Consider the following 25,080-nt stretch of genomic DNA (forward strand, 5'->3'; position numbering starts at 1 on the left):
TGAAAGTATAGCAGGAAGGTGTTATTCCGGTTTATGTAATTTACTCTCAAATCATAATCAAGCTGGGTTGCTTATCAATTTGTTTTTTTCAAGCATTTTTTTAGTGAATGCTGTAATATTTAAGTAGGTTCTAATTCAATTTTGATCAAGTTTGACATAATTCTGATCGATTTTCAACTTTAGAAATTACATTTCCATTCATTTAAATTGGTGAGGTCATCAACAAAAATGTCTTACATGCACAATCCTGGTTTTGCCATTTCCCATTGACACAATGAAAACAACATGGTCCTACTTCACATTCAAATTCATGCCGTTCACTGTCCTCAAATGCTCGATTTCCTTGATTTATTACTTTAAAAACAGTGGGTATTTGACCGCATTGCTTGTCAGCTGTAAAAAAACACGGTATGAGTAAAACCAGTCTCACATTGACATTATAACGTGCCCCCTGAAAATTACAACCACTTACGTATACACTGTGGTGTATCACTCCATTGACCACCCTGGCAGGTTACCTCTCCCCACCATTTCCCATCAAACGCTTTATAGTCTGAGTCACATGTGTACAGATATCCTCTGTCTGATTTACGCATTAACCCATGTGTCAAGGAGAACGGTGCACAATCTGATGGTTTTGCTGTAATAATAATAATAATAATAATAATAAGAGGAAGAAGAAAAAGAAGAATTATAACAACAAAAATATATACACCTATAATTAAAATGTAGATAATATTCAATATCAGGAATATATATATTTTTTGCTATTGCCTAAGCTATAAGCTAGTGGACTAGTGTTGTTACATGGTGAGTGTGGGGGGTCTTTAAAATTGTCCAAATGGAGCTGATTGGGTCTAAATAATAGAAAAGAGAACTACCACAAGACCACTATGCCTCTTTGGAAGTTTAATAAAAGAAGTTTAATCTTAATAAACTATAATATCCACAAATTTTTTCCTTGTACAGACCCCGACTTATGACCACTCGACTTAAGACATTTCGACTTTTCAAGATACGACGGTCTATAGTTTTTTATTTACTTTATTTGTACTATGTAAAACAATACATAGAGTAAATCATAGAGTAGTTGACTCTTCTTGACTTACGATCTGATGGACCATTTTTTTGGTCCCTATCTACGTCGTAAGTTGGGGTCTACCTGTACTCAGAATTTAAAACATGCAAGATGACCTGCTTGCTAGTGCCCTTAGAGTAAAATCTGCACATTCAATTAAAAGCTTTCAATTAAAATGTTTGCCCTATTTGCTCTGATACACAGCTAGAATAATAAAAAAACTGTCAATATGCCAATATTTTTGGACTGGTGTATAGATACATCTTGACATTAACAGAAAACATCTTAAACTCTTTTTTCTGGTGACAAAAAATATTGGTGAGTGTAGAACAAAATTAAATCTAAATCAGACTTGGATTGTATAATGTATGCTGAGTGATCATTATAAATTATTTTTAAGCAATAAAAAGAACAAGTGCTGAGTGTGATGGTGGTGTGATTACTGATAAAACTATTTCTAGCTTTTGTTGTTGATGTTGTTTTGTAAATGGTAAATGATGGTTTGCTACTAACATGGAACACATTGTGGGTAATACCAATGGCCTGCAGAACATGTGGCATAGGGCACTTTTTTTTTTTTATGTAAAAAGAAAAAGCAGTCATCGGCGCTCCCCAGTTGCAGTTGGATGGCACAGCCCCAGCCCGGCATTGTTGGGCACCAGGAAGCCCAAAAACAGAGCGGTGCCACCCAGACCCCTCCAGAGGAGCCCAAGGGCCCCCGGCAATGCTCTGAGCTGGCTGACCAGAGGGTCGTCCTCTCCAGCGAGCGGTCCACGGTGCGCAGGCCCTAACCACCGGAGAGCCTCAACCTTAGGAGGGCGGTGTACACCTCATTACATGGTGCGTATCTCTCAGCGCCAACAGGAGGTCAGGCTGCTTACCCTGCCACAAGCACAGCCACCTCCAGTGGGTGTCTCCCTAAATCTCCGCCTGGCCTCGTAGCGGATTGGGAAGACCCGCTGCCTCTCAGGAGGCCCCAACGGCTGCCGGGCACTGCTCCTGTGGCTCTGGACGGGTCATGGTTACCTTAAAAGACTTCCTGGCAGCTTGTGAAATCCACTCTGGAGTTCCTGCAGGAAGAATTGACTCCTTCAACCCTGAAAGGTTACGTGCCTGCTATCGTGTTCTATTGTACCCCTTTTTCTGGGCAGTCACTGGGTAAACACCCCTTGGTGACAAGTTTCCTGCACGCCACCCGGAAGCTGAGGCCCGGAACGCAACCCAGAGTGCCTGCGTGGGACCTGGCCTTTGTGCTGGCGGCTCTGTCTGATCCCCCCTTCAAGCCTTTAGCCGCGGTGGCTCTTGGGTACTTGTCTATAAAGACTGCTTTCCTTCTGGCTATATCCTCCTTCAAGAGGGTCAGTGACCTATAGGCTCTTTCCGTAGCTCCATCTTTTTTGGAGTTTACCACTGGCATGGCCAGTGCCTTCCTTTACCCTAAACCAGGATATGTACCTAAGGTGCCCACGGTTCGCCCATGACCTGTCGTGCTGCAGGTATTCTACCCTCTTCCTTTTTAAGCCCCTGACTAGGAGAAGCAAAACTGACTGGTCAAGTGCGAGCACTGGACACGTACGTCCACAGGACGAGTCCCTGGAGGAAGTTGGAGCTGCTGTTTGTCTGCTAAGGCCTTCTATAGGAAAGGTTTTCTGGCCAACAAGCAGATTCTCACTAGGTGGCTTGTGGATGCTATCTCGTTCACATATGAGTCCTCTGGTCTCCCCGCTCCTTTCAGGGTCAAGGCTCACTCCCCTCGGAGTGCGGCGGCCTCCTCGGTCGGGTTTGCTGGAGTCCCATTCCAGGACATTTGCAATGCTGCGGCCTGGTCCACCCGCTGACCTTCTTCAGGTTCTACGAACTCGACCTTAGAGCCACTCCCAAGTCCTCTGTCCTGCGCTCTGGTTGTGCTCACACACACTAGGCAAGGACTGGTCACTGTAGCGTGATTATACACTTGTTCCCAAAGCGTTGTGATGCAGCTTGAGTTACCGAAAGGGATCGTCTCTTAGTTCCCTGAGTCTCCAAGCCACATTCCCTGCATCACTGCCATGCTTCCCTTCTCATTTTTCAGAAGCTAGCATCGGCTCCACTGCATGCGCATTTTTGTAGCTTCTGTCACCACACCGGTGATGTCGCGCCTTGCCGTTGGCCGGATTTCACACATGATTCAGAGAGTGAGCAACGCGGAAGCGTTCCCAAAGATAAATCAATCAAATAATCAATTAATCAATCAATTAATCAATCAATTAATCAATCAATCAATCTATCTATCTATCTATCTATCTATCTATCTATCTATCTATCTATCTATCTATCTATCTATCTATCTATCTATCTATCTATGATAGAAGGGTATCTGCAAAATTAAAAGGGAATGTTTATAGGACTGTGGTGACACCTAGTATGTTGTATGGTTTAAAGACAGTGTCAAAAAGACTAGAGGCGAAGCTATCAGAGTTGAAGATGCTGAGATTTTCATTGGAAGTGACGAGGATGGACAGGATTAGAAATGAGCATGTAATGATTTGCAAATCTCAAAAATCCATATTCTATTCAAAATAAAACAAACAAACAACAACAACAAAAAAAACATTTTAAAGGTTTAAACTGCAAATCTATATCTGAAAATATATTTTAAGGAAAAACTATGGTCATTTTGAATTTGTAGGCTGCAACATGTCTTATATAAGTTAGGACAGGGACATGTTTATCACTGTACAGCATAATTTCTTCTGTCTTTATACATCTGGGAAGTGAGGAGACCAGTTTTTTGGAAGAGGAATGTTGTCCCATATGTGTCTGATACAGAACTTTAGCTGCTCAACAGTTCTGGGTGTTTTTTGCTATATATTCTGATGTTTTCAAATTGTGAAAGGTCTAGACTGCAGACAGGCCAGTACAGCATTTGGACTCTTCTACTACAAAGTCATGCTATTATAATAGATGCAGTATGCATTTAGCATTGTCTTGCTCAAATGTGCAAGGCCTTACCTAAAAAAAAAAAAAAAAAGAAGATGTTTTTTAGTATGGAAGCTTGTTGCCCTAAAACCTGTATATACCAGTTAGCATTGATGGGGCCTTTCCAAATGTGCAAGCTGCCCATTCCACAGACAAAGAAATTAAAATTTTTATTTGTCTGACCACAGAACTGTTTTCCACTTTGCCTCATTACATTTTAAATGAGCTTTGGCCCCAGAGAGGATTGTGGCATTTCAGGATCATGTTCATGCATTTATCCAGCATTTTTTTTTTGGATGTTAGTGACATGGCAAACTGTATTTACAGACTATGATTTCTGAAGGAGTTAATGAGTCCATGCAGTGATTTCCATTACAGAATTATGCCCGTTTGAAATGCAGTGTCACCTGATGGATTAAATATTTAAGGAATTGAGTATTTATTTTTGATTTCTTCAGAATATTTGAAAATTTTGATTATTTTTTACTGCAAACAATGAGATATTCAACTGTTTTAGAATTTTATGTTGAAGAATATTATACTGAAATTGTTCCACAATTTGTAGGAAGAGTCTTTCACAGATAATGAAGCTCTGCTAATCTTTCTTAAGACTTTTGTTGCCCGACCCAACGTGTTGCAGCCATCAAATTAAAAATTTAATTTATTTTCTTTTAAAATATACATTAAATCAGCTTAAACATTCAATATATTTTCAATGATATTGTTATTATTACGAAATAATTTTATTTTTTATTTTTATTGACTATTTTCTTTTTTTTTTCTTTTTTACTGAGTATCGTAAACCCTACAAAGTCTAGTGTTCATGCTTTATTAAACAGTCTATAACTACAACAGCATAATGCTTAGTTTTTCTCCCTTTCAGAAATAATCATTAATCTTATATATGGTAAATCATTAATCTATAAAGATTATGACTGCATCTGCACACAGGCAAAACAATTTTTAGTAAGCATTAAAATAATAAGAAAAAAAATCATTTACAGTCATTTAAAGGTGCATTTTTATGTACTTGATTTTTTAAAGGACATTGTTTCAACTTTTATATGACTCGCATTTTAATTGGCCTTATTTTGTTAACCCTTTTATTTGGCCTTAGTTTGTTGACACAAGGTAGAATGACTCCATGGAATCATGCTGCTGATGCTAAATTCTGATAAAAGCACCAAAATGTTGTAGCTGAAATCAGTGAAATAGTTGAGTATTTTTTGCACATTCATGTGTATAGATGTGGTCGAACTGTTAAAACAAAACAATTCACAAATACTATCCAGTATTGTTTACATCACCAATTAAATTTCTACAAACATTTAAACATCAGCTTTAGATACTAAGCATTAAATTATATGCTTATAAATTAAAATATAATAATCCCTATTATGCTAATATCATACATTTTCATGAAAAATGACCCCTGGCATGGGGTCATATGCATCAAGCATTATCACATGTCTCTGTGTTACAAACGCATGCTAAACTTTGTTTAACAACTAAATGTAACATATACTGCTTGAATATTTCAACAAGCAATATAAACAGTTTTTGCAGTAATGTACAGTCATAAACATGACAGTATAGACACGTAGACAATATTAAAACAAAGATAACATTTAAAAAAGAGAAAAGTGGATTGTAAATACATGTCATTGAGGAAAACAGAGTAGTTGTATGTGTACAGCATATTTCAGGTCTAAATCTACTTACATGTACATGTTGGTGCATTTCCCCACTTTGAGTCGATGCAGTTGATTTTCTGTTGCCCGGTTATGCTGTAATTTTCACGGCACTCATATGTCACTGATTGCTGAGAAGTTCTCGCTTCATGAGAAGTAATAACGGCGTTTTCAACATAGGGAGGAGTAGGACATTTCTGATCTATTTGCATAAAAAGAAACAAAGGACCTGATCACTATGTAATCAAAGTATAGCAGGAAGGTGTTATTCCGGTTTATGTAATTCAATTCAAAACATTATCAAGCTGGGTTGCTTACCAGTTTGTTTTTTTTCTAGCATTTTTTTAGTGAATGCTGTAATATTCAAGTAGGTTCTGATTCAATTTTGATCGAGTTTGACACAATTCTGATCGATTTTCAACTTTAGAAATTACATTTCCATTCATTTAAATTGGTGAGGTCTTCAACAAAAATGTCTTACATGCACAATCCTGGTTTTGCCATTTCCCATTGACACAATGAAAACAACATGGTCCTACTTCACATTCAAATTCATGCCGTTCACTGTCCTCAAATGCTCGATTTCCTTGATTTATTACTTTAAAAACAGTGGGTATTTGACCGCATTGCTTGTCAGCTGTAAAAAAACACGGTATGAGTAAAACCAGTCTCACATTGACATTATAACGTGCCCCCTAAAAAAATTACAACCACTTACGTATACACTGTGGTGTATCACTCCATTGACCACCCTGGCAGGTTACCTCTCCCCACCATTTCCCATCAAACGCTTTATAGTCTGAGTCACATGTGTACAAATATCCTCTGTCTGATTTACGCATTAACCCATGTGTCAAGGAGAACGGTGCACAATCTGATGGTTTTGCTGTAATAATAATAATTATAATAAGAGGAAGAAGAAAAAGAAGAAAAAGAAGAATTATAACAACAAAAATATATACACCTATAATTAAAATGTAGATAATATTCAATATCAGGAATATATATATTTTTTGCTATTGCCTAAGCTGTGTAGAGACAACACATGCTAATTATTTCAGAATTTCAAGTATTTAATGCATAGTATAGACATTTATTATTATAATTTTTATACAATCAATATGGTTTATGTAGCGAGCACAAACAAAAGAAGGAATACAAACAGTGAAACACCTTTGAACACTTTTCAAAAACTGCTCATTCAAATTAGCAGACCAAAGCTAACTTTTAGCTATTAGCTAGCTATTTATTAATATATCAATAAATTGATTCTTACGGTTGCACTTTCCCGTACTCTGCCATACTCCATTTCTTGTACAGGTGGCATAAAATTGATATCCATCATCACACTGGATCAATACATGTGTATTAAACCTGTAAGTATTCTGTGGGTTCTCCACTGTTCCATAATCAATATTTGGTTTTGAACAAGTAATTTCTGAAATACAGGCAAAATATTTGTTGGGATTTATTCAACCATTATACGCAAGTTAATAATGTTAGGCGTGGTGCGGAGGCGGAAGCCGGAGTAACGGCAAACAGAAATTATGATTATAAGAATTATGGTGTCAACAATATTGTACCAGTATTATTACTGTATTGTGTTTTACATTTTTACCCTCACACACTGGTCTGGATGACCATGTTCCATCATTTTGGCATTTAACACTTCTTGACTGTTGCTTTGTTCCATAAAACCAGTATGTTTTTAAGCATATAATCTGCACATGTTCACCAATAGATACCCCTTGAGGTTCTGTACTATAAACACCAACCGTGGGTGAACCAAGCATACATACAATTTCTATTGGTGTCAAAATGAGATAAAATACAATGAGAAGGATTAAGGTTTACAGAGATCTTCGAAACTCTAAAATATAAATATTCAACTTGAGTAAATTTAACACAGGAAAACAAACACTGGGTTATCCCCTTCATATTCGGGTTTTATACTCCAGCCGTATTTTGTGCATTTAGGTTTTCCAGGTCTGGGTTGATACTTTTCTTCACATTTATAATGTATTATATCATTTTCTTTGTACAGTATAGCAGGATTTGTAATTCCATGTGGTATTTCAGGGGCCACGCATTCTATATCTGCAACAATGACCAAAAATATTTTAATTATATAATAATAGATACAAACAGATAACAAAACAAACAAGTTTTTTTTTTATTTATGAAACAGTAACAATTTCTTTCAACAAAAATTTTCAACCTTTAAAAAACTAGTTATTTTTTGTCAAATATATATTTGCAGTAAAATGAACTAAGCAAACCACCAGGAAGTTAAACTGAATGAAAACGCATCCTTGAGACATAACATTAGCAAATAAAAAATAACTTTTCTGCACATTCTCATATTGAATCGTTCCTGTTCTGCATTCTATAAAATATAACTTTTGGTTAGACATACTTAATGATGTCTCTTAATAAGGCTTATTGTCTTAATCATAATTTTTTAACACTAATTACTGTTACATAAAAGAATTGTAAGAAATGTAAGAAATATTATTATTTTAGAAAAATGTATATGCAGCCTTACCTTGACTTTTGACAAGGGTAAATGAAAAGACCCAAAAAGCAACAAAGAAGATTTTGGAAACCTCTTGCATAGTGGATCCCATCCTTAAGAGATTTGTAACATAGGGATTACTGTGATACTCCTTTTTGACAGTGGATCAGTAAAGGTCCTTTGTTAATCATTTATCACAGCTGACACAGCTCATTGTACACATTGAGAGTAGTGTTTAAAAAAATGTTTTATTTGAATATTGTTATACTTAGATAAAGGAGATAATTGTATAATATTGCAGTTTTGAGAAGAGTGTTTTCTTTTTAAGTAATAGGAAAGCCATATACAGATATTGTCTTCAACAAGGGATGGTTTGTCATCTTTTAGTCAATATAGATCAGTTTACATTCTTAATTACAATAGAAACCTGTTATAGATAAAGCAAAGGATTATATTACAGCTTTTATAAATTAATAGTATATGTAATGTACTATTTTATACTTTCTGAGAGTTGTATATCATGTATTTGTTTGTTTCTGAAAAAAAGGGCTTGTAATTACAAGCAAATAACATTGTAAATCTAATATTCTTTTAAATATGAGCACAGATGTCACAAAAATGTATATGTAAATAAAGGGTCAATATCCTTTCACTGGCCTTATGGGCAGTGTATCAGCTCAGTCCAGTAAATGGTCACATGATTTACAAAAAAAAGTTTTTTTTTTTTTGTTTATTTAGGAAGAGATAAGCATAAATAGACTACAGGCATTTGGACATTTTGCTATGTTTGGATAAATATAATCCTTTACTACTGTTTTTCTATCAATACCTTAAAACTAATTTATTAATAACCAACATAAACATTTTAACTAATTAACAATTAATTGAATTTTACCAAATAGTAATAGTCTAATATAAAGGGTATTTCCTTATTATTATTAAGTGTAATGGCAATAGGAATGTGTCAGCGTCTGGACATTTTTTGGGTTTGTTTTTGCTTTGGCCACCAGATGCCGCCACTGGGCCCTTATCCCCCTACTGGGCCCTAGCCCCTAATTGTTTAATGTCTTCCACCTGCTCCTTGTTAGGGTTGTCTATTCAAGTTGCCCCTTTTGCCTTGGTCTGGGTTGGTTCATTATATTTGTCTTCACTTTTGTTGTGGTACAGTCGTCAGTGTATTTGTCATTATTCTTGTTGTGGTATCTTCTGTCTTGATATTGGTCTTCGTATTTGTCTGTCTTGATACTCGCATTTGAAACTGAATATGTGTGTGATTGTTTGTTCTGTTTTAGTGAGTGTTTTTCTATTTTGTTTGATTACTTTGTCTGCTGTTTTCTCAAATTTTTCCCTAGCCTCCTGTTTTTCCTAGCCTCCTGGTGTCTCCTAGCTTCTCCAGTCTTCCTTAATCTGCTGTCTTCTCTGTTCTTCCAAGTCTTCCCTAATCTCCTGTCTTCTGTAGGCGCTTGGCTTTTCTGTTCTCCCGAGTCTTCCCTGTTCTTCCAAGTCTTCTCCCCTGTCTTCGAGTCTCCTGGATTTTCCGTTTTCCCCAGTCTCCTCGAGTCTCCTGACTTTTCTGTTCTCCCGAGTTTTTCCCAGTCTCGTGGCTTATCCGTTCTCCCGAGTTTTCCCCAAGCCTCCAGTCTTCTCGAGTCACTTGTTACCTTCTGTCTTCCTGAGTTTCTTCGTCCTATTTAGTCATCTTTTATTTGTATTTGTAATGTGTTTGACTGCTACTCTCTTTAGCGACCTGGGTTCGAGACCCGCTCCCAAACCTGACAGAAAAGTTCAAATATTGAACTGTCAGAAAGAGGACTTTTTGTCACTTATACATTAAACTTAATGTATAAGGGACAAAAAGTCCTCTTTCTGACAGTTCAATTTATTCTGCAATATTTTGTGAATTACTGCAAGAGAATATTTGGACTTTAAGACTACTAAGTACAACGTTCACACATTATTACTTCCTTTTATAAACGGAACCCTACATATTAGGGTCCTTTTGCCAGACTGATCTGCCTGATTCATCCTAATAGTCTAAAACTGTTTAGAGTTTCTACTAGTAAGATGCTTACTTCTAATTTTAATCTAATTTTGTTTATTTATTCCTCAAGTTTGGTTTTGTGATGCAATGAAAATTGCATAAATAAAGCTATGTTTCACTACACATTGTTCATGGATATAATAAAGAAAATAAATAAAAAAACCCAATTTGAATTATAGTAAAATGCATTTCATATGTTCAAAAGTAAAAAATCGACCTGTCATTTTTTTTACTACATTATTTCAAACTCATTATTAGCTACTTATATTCGAACATCAATGTATGACTTGTTAATGTATCAACAGTATGACTTTTATTATCAAGTTGTACCATCAAATGCAATTTCCTTTGTAGCTGAGACATTCCACTCTGCATTTGGTCCATGCAGTTCAGAGCTTTATTGCTGTCCAGTGATTGGGGGATGATCGGTAATGGAAAAAAGGTGAATGATGCAATCACTCTGTAGGATTTTAGCGGGGAATTATCCTGGGGCATGATGTTAAATGTATTGTGGCCCGTCTCATGCAATTTCTACCTACTTTCCTTACACTTTCCTCAAGCTGCAATTTTTCATGAATTGGCTTTGAGCAGGGGTCTTCTGGTTGAAGATTTGGAATTGCAAGTTGTGACTGTCTACCAAAATACTGTAACATATACTGACACATACCAGAGCAATCAGTATGTGTCATTTGTAATTCAGATGATCGAAAAATATTTGGGTTGAATACTTTTGCAAGGCACCAATATATTATTAAACACAGAAATGTTGCCTTTGTACTGTAAAATGAATAATCACCTATTCTTAGATATGAAAATAAGTTTAAAAAAATAAAATTGATCGGAGATAAAGTATTCAGTAAAATTTAAGGTTACATTCAATTAATGCTGTTCTAGAATTCCGCAAAAATCTTTTTGTGAAAATTGCACCAGTTGTCAAAATAAAACATGTTGACATTGTCTGGGAAATTGAATGCAAGTAGCAATCATAGTGAAGGTACATAAGCTTCCTTAAGGAGCAGGTGGTTTCAGTGGTATATCTTATTGGTATCTATTAAAAAGGCCAACATAACTTGAGGTAATATGCAATTTTTCTAATTCTGAAGGTTGCTTCAATTTGAAGCTCATATTGTCAACCCTTCTAACACATAGCCACAATAGTTGTGTGGATCAGTCACAAATACCAAAGACAGAGAGGGATCCCTCTCTCTGGGAGAGGGGTAAAAGTTCTAATTCACAAAAAAAAAAAAAGATGGCCACTTTTGAGCAATGTCCTATTAAATAGATATATAAATGTCACCATCATAAATTGCTGAGGGCATCTATGTTTTTCCTAGCTTAAATAGAACCTATTAATATAGAGGTTATTAATATATAATTCACACTCTAACACGGGTGATATGGTGCAGTTTCCTGTTTAAATAAAAAAATAAAAAATAAGGCAATTGGTAACAGTAATTCTGACTTATAGAACAGCACAGAGAAGTGCACTTTTACTAGACAATGAAAGTATTTCTTTTAAAAAACTGGGATGTTAACTGGGATATTAATTTTTTTTTTGGGCCTCAAGTTTTCATAATAGGAAAACAACACAAGCACAAATACTGAGGTGCTTTATGTTTAGAGTTCATGCATCAGTCTTTGGTAATCAGCACACAGTACTGGTTTGCATTTGTATTTTACTAATAAATCCTGCACTCTAATCCCCAAGTCTGTCAATTGTGTCAACTGAACTATAGGTGTACCTTCACATCTGGGAAAAGGGTGTCTCCAATTTCCATCATTTGAACAGAAAACGTCTCCAGGTTATGGACGTAACCGTAGTTCCCTGAGGGAACGAGACACTGTGCCAAAACGCTTTGGGAACGCCTCACGTTGTCCACGCTCTGAATCACATGTAAAATCCGGCCAATAGGGGCACCCCGCAGACCAGGCCCTAGAGGCTGCCATACTACGGGTGGAATGAGCCTTGACTTCAAACAGGGTGGGAAGACCAGAGGACCAATAACCAACCAAAATCGCATCCACCATCCATATACTGAGAGCCTGCATACTGGCAGGAAAACCTTTCTTATGACGGCCATAGCAGACAAACAGTTTCTCTGACCTCCATCAAGTACGTATCCAGTGCTCGCACTGGACACAGTTGAATCTGTGTCTCCTGGTCTGGAACTAGAAAGGGAGGAGGGCAGAACGCCTGCAACACAACAGGTCGTAGGGATCTTAGGTACATACCCAGCACTAGGGTAGAGGAACGCACTGGCCATGCCAGGGGTTAACTCCAGGAGAGACGGGGCCACAGAGAGGGCGTATAGGTCCCCAAACCTTTCAAGGGAGGACATTGAGAAAAGGAAGGCGATCTTAACCGACAGGTACCTAAGGGCCACCTAGGCCAAAGGCTCGAAGGGGGCTCAGATAGAGCCACCAATACAACAGGCAAATCTCACACAGGCACTCCGGAACGTGTCATGACAGGGTGTTTCCCTAGCAACTGCAACGCTGGTGGGGTACAACAAGCCGCAATAGCAGACACATAAACCTTCAAGGTGGCCTTCTACAAACTGTCTGTGTAAGAACTCCAGAACAGCCCCAACCGGGCAGTTGAGTGGGTCAAACTTGTGGTGCTTACACCACTTGTAGAACAGCTGCCATCTTCTTCTTCTTCTTTCGGCTGCTCCCATTAGGGGTCGCCACAGCGGATCATCCGTCTCCATACCACCCTGTCCTCTACATCTGTCTCTTTCACACCAACTACCTGCATGTCTTCCCTCACCACATCCATGAACCTCCTCCTTGGCCTTCCTCTTTTCCTCCTACCTGGTGGCTCCATTTTCAGCATTTTTCTACCAATATAATTCGTGTCCCTTCTCTGCACATGTCCAAACCATCTCAATCTCGCCTCCCTCACCTTGTCACCAAAACATCCTACATGTGCTGTCCCTCTAATAAACTCATTTCTAATCTTGTCCATCCTCGTCACTCCCAACGAAAACCTTAACATCTTCAGCTCTGCTACCTCCAGCTCCCTCTCCTGTCTTTTACTCAATGCCACTGTCTCTAATCCATACAACATCGCAGGTCTCACCACAGTCCTATTAACTTTCCCTTTCATTCTTGCAGATACCCTACTATCACAAATCACTCCTGTCACTCTTCTCCACCCACTCCACCCTGCCTGCACACTTTTCTTTACTTCTCTAACACACTCTCCATTACTTTGCACTGTTGACCCCAGGTACCTGAATTCCTCCACCTTCTCCACCTCTTCTCCCTGCAACCGCATCACTCCACTGCCCTCCCTCTCATTCACACACATGTACTCTGTCTTACTCCTACTGACTTTCATTCCCCTTCTCTCAAGCGCATATCTCCACCTCTCCAGGCTCTTCTCAACCTGCTCTCTACTCTCACCACAAATCACAATATCATCTGCAAACATCATAGTCCAGGGAGACTCCTGTCTGACCTCGTCCGTCAACCTGTCCATCACCACTGCAAACAGGAAAGGGCTCAGGGCCGATCCTTGATGCAGTCCAACCTTCACCCTGAACCAGTCTGCCGTACCTACTGCACACTTCACTGCCGTCACACTGTCCTCATACATGTCCTGCACCACCCTCACATACTTCTCTGACACACCTGACTTCCTCATACAATACCACAACTCCTCTCTCGGCACCCTGTCGTACGCTTTCTCTAAATCCACAAATACACAATGCAGCTCCTTCTGTCCTTCTCTATACTTCTCCATCAACATCCTCAAAGCAAATAAGGCATCTGTGGTGCTCTTCCTCGGCATGAAACCATACTGTTGCTCACAGATGGTCACCTCTTCTCTCAGCCTGGCTTCCACTACTCTTTCCCATAACTTCATGGTGTGACTGATCAACTTAATTCCCCTGTAGGTACTGCAGGTCTGCACATCTCCCTTATGTTTAAAGATCGGTACCAGCACACTTCTTCTCCATTTCTTAGGCATCCTCTCCCCTTCCAGAATCCTGTTAAACAATCTGGTTAAAAACTCCACTGCCATCTCTCCTAAACATCTCCACGCTTCTACCGGTATGTCATCTGGTCCAACCGACTTTCCATTCTTCATCCTCTTAATCGCTGCTCTCACTTCCTCCTTACTAATCCTATCTACATCCTGCTTCACCAACTCCACATTCTCCAACCTTCTCTCTCTCTGATTTTCCTCATTCATCAGCTGCTCAAAATACTCCCTCCATCTTCTCAACACACTCTCCTCATTAGTCAACACATTTCCCTCTCCATCCTTTATTGCTCTAACTTGCAGTACATCCTTCCCAGCTCGGTCCCTCTGCCTGGCCAATCGGTACAAATCCTTTTCTCCTTCCTTAGTGTCCAACCTCTTATACAGCTCCTCATATGCCTTTTCCTTGGCTTTCGCCACATCCCTTTTTACCTGCTGCCGCATCTCCTTGTACTCCTGCCTACTTTTCTCATCACTCTGTCGATCCCACTTCTGTTTTGCCAACCTCTTTCCCCTAATGCTCTCCTGCACTTCCTCATTCCACCACCACGTCTCCTTGTCTTGCTTTCTATTTCCAGATGTCACACCAAGTACTTTTCTAGCTGCCTCCCTCATCGCTCCTGCAGTAGTTGCCCAATCATCCAGCACCTCTTCACCACCACCAAGCCCCTGTCTGACCTCTTCCCTGAACCTCACACTACACTCTTCCTCCTTCAGTTTCCACCATCTTATTCTTCTTTCAATCCTTACTTTCCTCCTCTTCTTCTTCGCCTCCAAAACTATCCTACAGACCACCATCCGATGCTGTCTAGCTACACTGTCCCCCGCCAACACCTTACAGTCTCCAATCTCCTTCAGGTTGCATCTCCTACACAGAACATAATCCACCTGTGTGCACCTTCCTCCACTCTTATACGTCACCCTATGATCCTCCTTCTTCTTAAAATACGTGTTCACCACTGCCATTTCCATCCTTTTAGCAAAATCTACCACCATCTGCCCTTCCACATTCCTCTCCTTGAAACCATACCTACCCATCACCTCCTCATCACCTCTGTTCCCTTCACCTACATGCCCATTAAAGTCTGCCCCAATCACCAATCGTTCTTTCCTAGGTACACCATCTACCACTTCATCTAATTCACTCCAGAATCTTATCTTCTCCTCCATCTCACAGCCAACTTGTGGAGCATAGGCACTGATGACATTTATCATCATCCCTTCAACCTCCACCTTCACGATCATCACCCGATCAGAAACTCTCTTCACCTCCACTACACTCTTACTGTACTCTTCCTTCAGAATCACCCCTACACCATTTCTCTTTCCATCCACACCATGATAAAACAGTTTAAACCCACCTCCAATGTTCCTGGCCTTACTCCCTTTCCACTTGGTCTCCTAAACACACAGCATATCTACCTTTCTCCTCTCCATCATATCAGCTACCTCTCTCCCTTTACCCGTCATAGTACCAACATTTAAAGTACCAACCCGAACCTCTACTCTCCTACACTGCTCCTTTTCCCGCCGTCTCTGTAGACGTCTTCCTCCTCTCCTTCTCCTCCTTCGGCCAACAGTAGCCCAATTTCCACCGGTACCCTGTCGGCTAACGATACCTGTGGCGGTCGTTGTTAACCCGGGCCTCGACCGATCCGGTATGAAATTTTCATTTGTGATCCGCATATTTGATTTGGCACATGTTTTACGCTGGATGCCCTTCCTAACGCAACCCTCCCCATTTACCCGGGCTTGGGACCGGCACTAAGAGTGCACTGGCTTGTGCCCCCCTAATGGCTGGGTTAGAACAGCTGCCATCTAGCGGCATAAAACCTCCTTTTTGAGGGAGAATGGTCTCAACTACCACAGTAGAGAGACCAGCTGCTAGAAGTCACAGCTTCTATAACTCCCCTGTTCCCCCCTGAACTCCCAGGGTTCCCCTGGCCTGCGAGAGGAGATTCCCTCCTGGGAGAAATATCCCAAGGAGGTCCTTAGAGAAGGGACAGCATCTCCACAAACCACGGTCTGCCTGGCCAACAGGGTGCTACCAGGAGGAGACGTACTTCATCCTGATGGATTCTCACCAGAACTCCCGGAAGCAGCGCGATGGGAGGGAAGGCGTACAGACGAAGGCGTCTGCTCTCCAATTCAACCAGCCCGGGATGTGAACAGCTCTCATTGAGAGAAGTTTCTTTTGGGACCACAGGAGAATCCGGTACGCTAGCCTGTACAGGGGGCGAATCAAAGACCCCTGTGATGACCACTTAGGTCTCAGAGGAGCTTCTGCGGAGCTTGGAGGCGAGACATCACCTTCTGTGGAGCTTGGAGGCGAGATGTCGCCTTCTGAGGTGCTTGGGGGTGAGACGTCGCATTCTGAGGAGCTTGGAGGCGAGACATCACTTTCTGAGGAGCTTGGAGGCAAGACGTTGCCTTCTGAGGAGTGTGAAAGCAAGACGTCGCCTTCTGAGGAGTTTGGGGACAATGTTCTGGTCTTGTCATGGTCTGGCGGCAGTACGACCTCCTTTTCGCGGCCTAATGGTGGTAAGGCGATCCCTTGGAAGCCAGGCGGCGCAACAACATCCTTTTCGTGGCCAGGCAACAGTACAACGTCCGTGTCGCGGCCAGGTGACAGTTCAATGTCCCTTCGCAGCCAGCAGGCGGTACGACATCCTTTTGGCCCCCGGGCGGCGTTACGATGTCCTTTTCGGGGCCGGGCGGCGTTTCGACACCCTCGGAAAAACACTGGAGCGGAGCGGCACCCTCGGCGGAACACTGGCGCAGAGCGACACCTTCGGCGGAACACTGGCGCAGAGCGCCACCCTCGGCGGGACACTGGAGCGAAGCGGCGCCCTCGGCGGAACACTGGACCGGAGACACGCACTCGGAGGAATACTGAAGCTGAGCGGCGGGACACTGGAATGGAGCAGCGCTCAGCGGGACGCTGGAACGGAGCGGCACGCTTGGCGGGATGCTGGAAGGAACAAGGGATGCCCTCGTTCATGCTCCACACTCTCCAGGCCCCAGAAAGAGCTCCCCCAGACAGGAGAGAAATGCAGAATGTGATTTTGGCTCGTTCAGAGGGAAATTCGGATGAATGCATATCCACATACCGGCGCTCCGTAGAATCCGCCCCACTCAGCCATTTCGCCGAAGAAGCGAACCAGGAATTCCATTGAGCTCTCTGAGGTGCTCCGGAGCCGGCGAGCATGATCCAGGAGGAGCGGCAGCGGGCTTACGGAAAAAATTCGATGCAGAAACGGGTTGCCGATCCACCGCGCCAGAGCGATTTCTCTTTTCTTTATAAAAGTCAGACCTTCTGTTGTGGGTTGTGACCGTGGGTCGGAAGCTGAAGTAATGCTATCATGCTTCCACGAAACGGATCTAATCCACGGAACGTAAGTAATTCACTGAACGTAAGCAATCCTGAACGTAAGTGAATCCACTGTGTTGTTTTTTTGTTAATTTTGCTAGCTTAGGGATTTTCAATTTAGAGGTAATGTATTATGTGTTACTGGCCAGAGCACCCCCTTTAAGATGGTAGCGGATGGTAGGTAAGACGTGGCTGAGGGAAGCATCATGACATGCAACTTAAGGTGCGGTCCGTGAAAATATTGTTTGACATAAAACCGTGGCGCAAATAAAGCTGGGGACTATAGAATAATTAAATGTATGAATAGTGTATGAATATTGTGTGTGTTCTGTAAGACAATGCTCATTGTTAAAAGTGCTATACAAATAATAAAAAAAAAATTATTACAATATATTTAGACGGAATGACCAGAAAGGTAAAGTACTAAAAACAGGTTTGCCATTCATTCTTGTATTTAAAACTGATCATTATTTTTTTTAAATGTTAGCAAACTAAGTCATCTTTCTCTAAAAAAAGAGAAAGTGAGTCGTTTACATTTGTGCACTTGAATTGTGGACCACTGTAAACTGTGCAAAGTAGGGGATTAGGTTTTTCTGTTGTCTGCTAATCTGCCTGTTTGACTTTTTTCTAAATGGGATCCTTGTTAGCATGATATGCCAAGAACATGTGGTTGGATGTTTGCAGGACTTGAATACTGAATTGATCCAAAACAGTATCCTCCATGGTTAATGATTGTGTGTTAGTCCACACAAGTTGCCTGCATGATAATTAATTTCAGGAAATTAACACAAAACATACGTTTAAGAAAATAAAATAAAAGATAACTTAAAATATGACTGTAAGATTTTTAAGCACAAAAGTTTTATTTTAATTTATCTTGCTTAAGGAATAATTTGTGTATGCATCACATTATTAGAGTTAACAGTTTGATTTTACCAACTGAAGGACATAAATAAGTAAAAAAGAAGCATTTCTCCTGTGATATAGCCTATTACACGTATCATGCATTTAATTCTCCATAGGATCTGTTGATTTTCCATGATTTGTAGTTTGAACTAACATAATAAAAAAATATAAATATATAAATAAAAAATAATGTTCTGTCCTGATGACAAATATTATCTTTGATTTAGATACTTGATGATTTAGTGATCACTTGGTGTCCATTTCCTGGATGTGATACTGTTATAATTAATTGTGTCAGATTTATAAATATAATATGACCTCAGACTGAAGATTTTTTCGATTTTCTTACATGAATAAATGATGACATATTGTGATTACAGGTGAGACTGTTAGAAATTGCTGGTGATATTTATATTGACCTTTAATTATTATCGCACAAAAAATTGTCAGAATCATCTTAGGTCTGAATAGCAATATGCACAATGTTGGTAAAAACTTAATACTAAAGACACTTTATGTACCACTGAATATGGCACCTTCTGTGTAAGATGGCCTGTAATATTTTCCAAGAAAAGAATAAAATATACAGCTAAAAATATTTTTTTTATTATTATGTTTTTATTGACTTACTATAATACCCATGAAATGACATAACCTGTTAAAGTAGAACATTATATGTCTTATTTTGGAATCTACATATCCTTAAAAAAGCATGAAAAGTGTCATATTAGACAAATACAGTATGATTGAGACTATAATGATCATAATATATAATAATAATTTAAATAATTCAAATCAATTTTCAATCAATCAATTAATCAATCAATCAATTCAATTAAAGCACTTGAGCTACAAATATATTTTTTATCTGTTTATGAAATATTATCGATTGACCATAATTTATGTACATTTCTTTGACTTCAGCAATGACGGTTCCTTGAGAAATGTTTCAATTTCCGATGGATTCTAAAATGAAATAGACAGGATACATTTTCAGTTTGTTGTTATTAATAATTGTAAGTATTGCTATCCATAAAGAGCAAGATTACATTCCTGCAAATGTTTTAAATCTAGATTTGATGGTTATAACAGTAATTACTTTACAAAAGATTTATTTCAGAATGACTATTTGCTACTCACATTGAAGACATCGTGGGTAAATCCATTTTCCTGCAGAGCATGTGGCTTCGGGCCCATTTTCAAAGTAAAATCCTTCTTTACACTTGTATAGTACTGTGCCGCCTTCCTCATAGTACGCCTTTAGATTTCCTTTTTTTAAAATGCTATTATTTATTTGTCGCTCAGGGTCTGGGCATTTAGGGTTTTGAGCCACTATAACAAACACCAAATAATTAACAAATTAAAACACTTATATATATATATATATATATATATATATATATATATATATATATATATATATATATATATATATATATATATATATATATATATAAATGTGTGTGTGTGTGTGTGTATATATATATATATATATATATATATATATATATATATATATATATATATATATATATATATATATATATATATAAGTGTTTTAATTTGTTAATTATTTGGTGTTTGTTATAGTGGCTCAAAACCCTAAATGCCCAGACCCTGAGCGACAAATAAATAATAGCATTTTATCCATGAAACTCTACACCACCCAGTTTCCACTGCTGACCCTTACCTAGTGTGAAGCAGTCAGGGTAAAAGAAATGCTGTGCCAGCTTTCACACCATCCATCTCACAACCAAATTTTTTAATGGTAAATATATATATATATTTATATATATATATATATATATATATATATATATATATATATATATATATATATATATATATATATATATATATATATATATATAAATGAGTTTGCTACTTACATGGTATACATTGTGGGTAATCCCATTTTCCTGTGGAACATGTGGCTTCAGGCCCATTTTCAAAGTAATAGCCTGCTTTACACTTGTATTGTACTGCGCTGCCTTCCAGATAGTATGCCCTTTGATTTGCTCTATTCAGAATTGCGTTATTTATTTGTCGCTCGGGCTTTGGGCATTTAACGTTTTCAACAACTATAATCAACATAAAATCCAAGTTAAAATAAACATTCAGAAAAAAATGTTAAACAGTGATAATAATTATACAATATTATGATAAGGAAAGAATCTCAAATTCTTTCGAATGCTGTAAAATGTCAATGATGAGTGTAAATTCAAATCAGGACCTAAATGTTTATCAAAGCCAAGTACTTTTTTTGTTTTGTTTTGTTTGATAAACCATGGTTGGTTTGGTTAGTAAAATGGATACTGTATATATTTTTCAACAATGACAGTTTGCTACTCACATATTATGCATTGTGGGTAATCCCATTTTCCTCTGAAACATGTGGCTTGGGGCCCATTTTCAAAGTTATAGCCTGCTTTACACTTGTACTGTACTGTGGCACCTTCCAGATAGTATGCTTTCAGATGTATTCTCTTCATAATTGCATTATTTATTTCTTGCTCTGGGTTTGGGCATCTAAGAGTTTCAACTACTGTAATAAACATCAAATCAGCATGAAAATGTTAATGAAAAAAACAGCAAAATTAATTATAATAAATATAATTTATATATATTATTACTAGTAGTACACATATCAATAGTAGTAGTAGCAATAATAATACAAATAGAAATGATACTACTACTCATACTACTTCTACTAATTATAATAATATACATAAAGACATCATGATCCATGGTTCATGATTAATGAAGGTCTAGATAAAGAAATTGGTAGCAGGGTGTGAGATGATGGGAGTGTTTTTTTCTTTTTGTTTGTTTCTGACTTACATGGTATGCATTGTGGGTAATTCCATTTTCCTCCAGTGCATGTGGCTAGGGGCCCATTTTCCAAGTAATACCCCTCTTTGCACTTGTATTGTACTGCGCCACCTTCCTGATAGTACGCCTTCAGGTTTATTCTCCTCAGAATTGCATTATTTATCACCCGTTTAGGGTCTCGACATCTAAGATTTTCACCCACTATAAAAGAAAACCCACAATCATTCTACTGTTAACATATATGTACAGTCAGCAAATTGTTAAAGACCTTGCAATAATAAATATATTTTATTATGAATATAGTAATCAAAATTTCAGAAACATTAATGTTAAGTATACAACACAATCAAAACCAAATCAGGATTTGGATGTATAATTAAGTCAATGTACATCTGTTGTCGTCTTTTTTTTATTTTGTATCGTTCTTTTCACTAGGCTGTAACTAAACTTCAAAATGTCAAAGGTGTGACCATTTAAGATGATCATATATTTGGTAATAAATGATGGAAGGTGTGGTGCCAATGCTAAAGTTTAGTGCTGGGATATTACTAAACATATAAAGTGCTGTATTCCATTTAGTTTATTTTTTCTTAACAAGCTCAGATGATATGCATTGTGGGTAAGCCCATGTTCCTGCAAAACAAGCAGCTTGGGGTCCATTTTCAAAGTAATAGCCTGCTTTACACTTGTATTGTACTGTGTTGCCTTTTTGAAAGTATGCCTTTAGATTTGTTTTCTTCAGAATTGCATTATTTTTTTTTTTGCTCAGGATCAAGGAATCTAAGGTTTCCACCCACAATAATCAAAACGCCAAATCATCAACAAGTTAACATATACAGTCAGAAACATGTTAATGTCAAAACAATATTATTATTATTATTATTATTATTATTATTATTATTATTATTATTATTATTATTATTATTATTATTATAATTATTATTATAATTACTACTACTACTACCAAGACTTCTGCAATTACTTGAGTGCGATAGTTGGCATGGCACCAATGCTGAAGTCCTGTGCTGGAATACTGTTAAGCATATTAAGTGCTGTTTTGTGCTTCGTTTGGTTGTTTAGATTTTTTCTTGACAATAATGGTTTGCTACTTACATGATATGCATTGTGGGTAATCCCATTTTCCTGCGAAACATGTGGATTGGAGCCCATTTTCAAAGTAATAGCCTGCTTTACACTTGTATTGTACTGTGCTGCCTTCCTGATAATATTTCTTCAGATTTGCTCTTTTCAAAATGGCATTATTTATTTGTCGCTCAGGGTCTGGGCATCTAAGGTTTTCAACAACTGTAATAAACATCAAATCGAACAAGTTAACAAATACAGTCAAGAAAATGTTTAGGTAAAAACTGTTATAATAATATACATATATATATATATATATATATATATATATATATATATATATATATATATATACACAAATGGAACCTCGATACTCGCAACCTTGACACTCATGACCTTGACACTTTTCATTTGGAACTGGAGTAAGAGTAACTCGCAAAAAATCTGATCATAAGTTCGAAATAACATTTCAAAACAGAGTTTGCACTAAAAAATTAAATAAAATTGTTAACTAAAAACTATTAAAAACTTTTTCATTATTAAATGTATTATATATTTAAAGTAGTAAATAAAACATTACATCTACAGTACAGTACATCTACAGTTCCCCTTCAAAACCATCCATAGGTGAGAGTCTAAAACTCGCGTCAATAATTAAGTGTGGCTGAATTAAAAGCTGTTGGAGACTCCACTAGTGCTGTTACAAAAGCTTATTGTTTTAATGCAGAGCCTTTGCCATGATGTTCTGTATAACAAATAAATAGCTAATAAAATACTGTAAATATGATCTTAATTAAGCCACTTTTTAAAGTTAACCTAATCTGTATATCTAATTGTTAAACATAATCTAATCATAATTGTGTTTTTTTTTTTTTATTTAGTTTTTTGTGTGCTTCTGGAATCTTTAAAATAAATACTTTAAAAATTAAAAAATTAAAATCATTATTTGTATTAATGAGTTATAATGCAGGATAAAGTAGGGCTTAAGTGTACAAAGACTTGGAAAGTATGTACCATAATCAGGTGAAAATTGTTGTATAAGTCTTATTTACATCAGACAATACGAATTTTAATGACAATAAATAAAAAAGAAATATTATTCTTACCATCATATGCTGAGGTATAAACACTGGCCCAGAAAAACAGATACAGGACAACAAGACTTGGCTCCATTGTTCTTGTTTAGTAGGTTAACTCAGGCATTATAATCTAAAAACATTAGTCAGGGTTAAAATTTCCCACCTTGAACACACCCATTTCTGCACACGTTTTTGTAGGGCTTACTGTAAATATTATTGTTATGATGGAAAACAAATGATTTCATAAGACTGTTCATGTTGTTTCATATAACTGTTTTTGACATTGTACACAATAAACCATTACCTCCAGGTGTGTTCTGAAGTAAAAGGCACAGAGTGATATTTAAAACAATGTAGAATTGTAAAAAGCACATTAAAAACACAGATTATAAAACTATGATCTATAGCATTATAACATTGACAGTGCTGCTTTTTATTGTAATTAGCCACCATATTAATTAGCTGGGGTATGCACATGAATATTTTCAATTGCTCTTAGTTGGATTATCAATGGAGTCTTAAGATGTATGTAAAATGTTGCCACTGATGTCAGGTCAAAATGATGTAAGTTTTTTTCCCTTTCAATTTACCATATACACCAAAATCTGCAAATAAACAGGGTGGCATTGTGATGCTGAAAAGGGAAATTTCCTCCCCAAACTGTTGTGAGAATTCAGAAGAAGGAAAGGATTACTCAATATGTCACTGTATTACAAATTAAAGACATTTCCACACATATGAGAGTTAAACCTGTCCGATGAAGTAAGGGTTAAGTTGCATTTCCAAATGTTTTTGACGTTTTGGAATAGAAGATAACATTTGGATTTAGCTGAATTTGTAATAATATTTAAACAGGTCTTCATTTAGGTGAAGTCATAATATTCCACTCATAATAATCAAATCGAAGATGCGGATCATGAATACGGATGATCTGAATATACTGTAAATAGTCTTTATGATATTAATTTACTGTATTTTTCACTATTGTAATGTGGAAGTGTAGTCGTATAATTGTAATAATCTTTTAAACAATGGATTTTGTAATAAACTGTAAAAAGACAAAGATTGTGGATATTATAGCATTTGTCATAAGAATTAACTATGAAGTGTTCTCATGATCTCCACATGATGCACACATCATATTGTCAGGCTGGAATAATGATTTTACTTAATCTTATACTGCACAAAATAATTTTGATCGGCAGAGCAATATCCATAATTTTGCCATTAACAATATTTTGTACAAAAATAATCACTTACAAATTGCTTGAAATTGTTTTTGTTGTGAAATTATTTAGGAAAAAACTATTTAATTCATGTAAAAACTCAAAAATAAAACTCAAGCCATTATTTTGTCAATATAATTTTAATACCCCAAACCAGGTGTAATATTCAAACAAGGCAAATCCAATGTGAAAAGTTATAGCTCATGTTCTATATATGATGCCTGCATATTATGTATTAACTGTGTTTATTATAGGTTCATTTGTCTCCAGGGAATAGTTGTTGACTGGGAGCTGTCTCATCCTCAGGAAT

General features: G+C 37.6%; 2 protein-coding genes across 16 annotated transcripts in view; both read right to left on the reverse strand.

Annotated features, from left to right (window-relative positions):
- The window catches only part of LOC310735404 (complement factor H-like), a 189,708-nt gene that overhangs the window by 55,388 nt on the left and 109,240 nt on the right, over positions 1-25,080 (reverse strand). For 9 of the 14 annotated variants that reach the window (XM_083558120.1, XM_083558121.1, XM_083558118.1 and 6 more), the window contains 4 exons: positions 6,446-6,613; positions 6,209-6,364; positions 473-640; positions 238-393 (listed from right to left, as the gene is read on the reverse strand). In XM_083558120.1, coding sequence (XP_083414246.1) covers positions 238-393; positions 473-640; positions 6,209-6,364; positions 6,446-6,613 — 648 coding nt within the window. Of the gene's footprint in view, positions 1-237; positions 394-472; positions 641-5,681; positions 5,930-6,208; positions 6,365-6,445; positions 6,614-7,612; positions 7,825-24,891 lie in introns of those variants that run through there. The other 5 variants (XM_083558117.1, XM_083558114.1, XM_083558124.1 and 2 more) reach the window with 3 other exon arrangements.
- Positions 19,142-24,098, reverse strand: LOC310735438 (coagulation factor XIII B chain-like). 2 transcript variants are annotated; one of them, XM_083558200.1, is made up of 7 exons: positions 23,572-24,098; positions 22,496-22,687; positions 21,392-21,583; positions 20,904-21,095; positions 20,440-20,631; positions 19,691-19,882; positions 19,142-19,516 (listed from the first exon to the last, which is right to left on the reverse strand). In XM_083558200.1, coding segments are annotated over exons 1-7 (1,029 nt in total). In that variant the 5' UTR covers positions 23,639-24,098; the 3' UTR covers positions 19,142-19,514. The 2 variants fall into 2 exon arrangements, with proteins under 2 accessions (XP_083414326.1, XP_083414327.1); XM_083558201.1 differs by lacking the exon at positions 22,496-22,687.

Source organism: Silurus aristotelis (genome assembly GCF_946808225.1).
Source record: "Silurus aristotelis genome assembly, chromosome: 13".
In the NCBI taxonomy this organism is placed as follows: Eukaryota; Metazoa; Chordata; class Actinopteri; order Siluriformes; family Siluridae; genus Silurus; species Silurus aristotelis.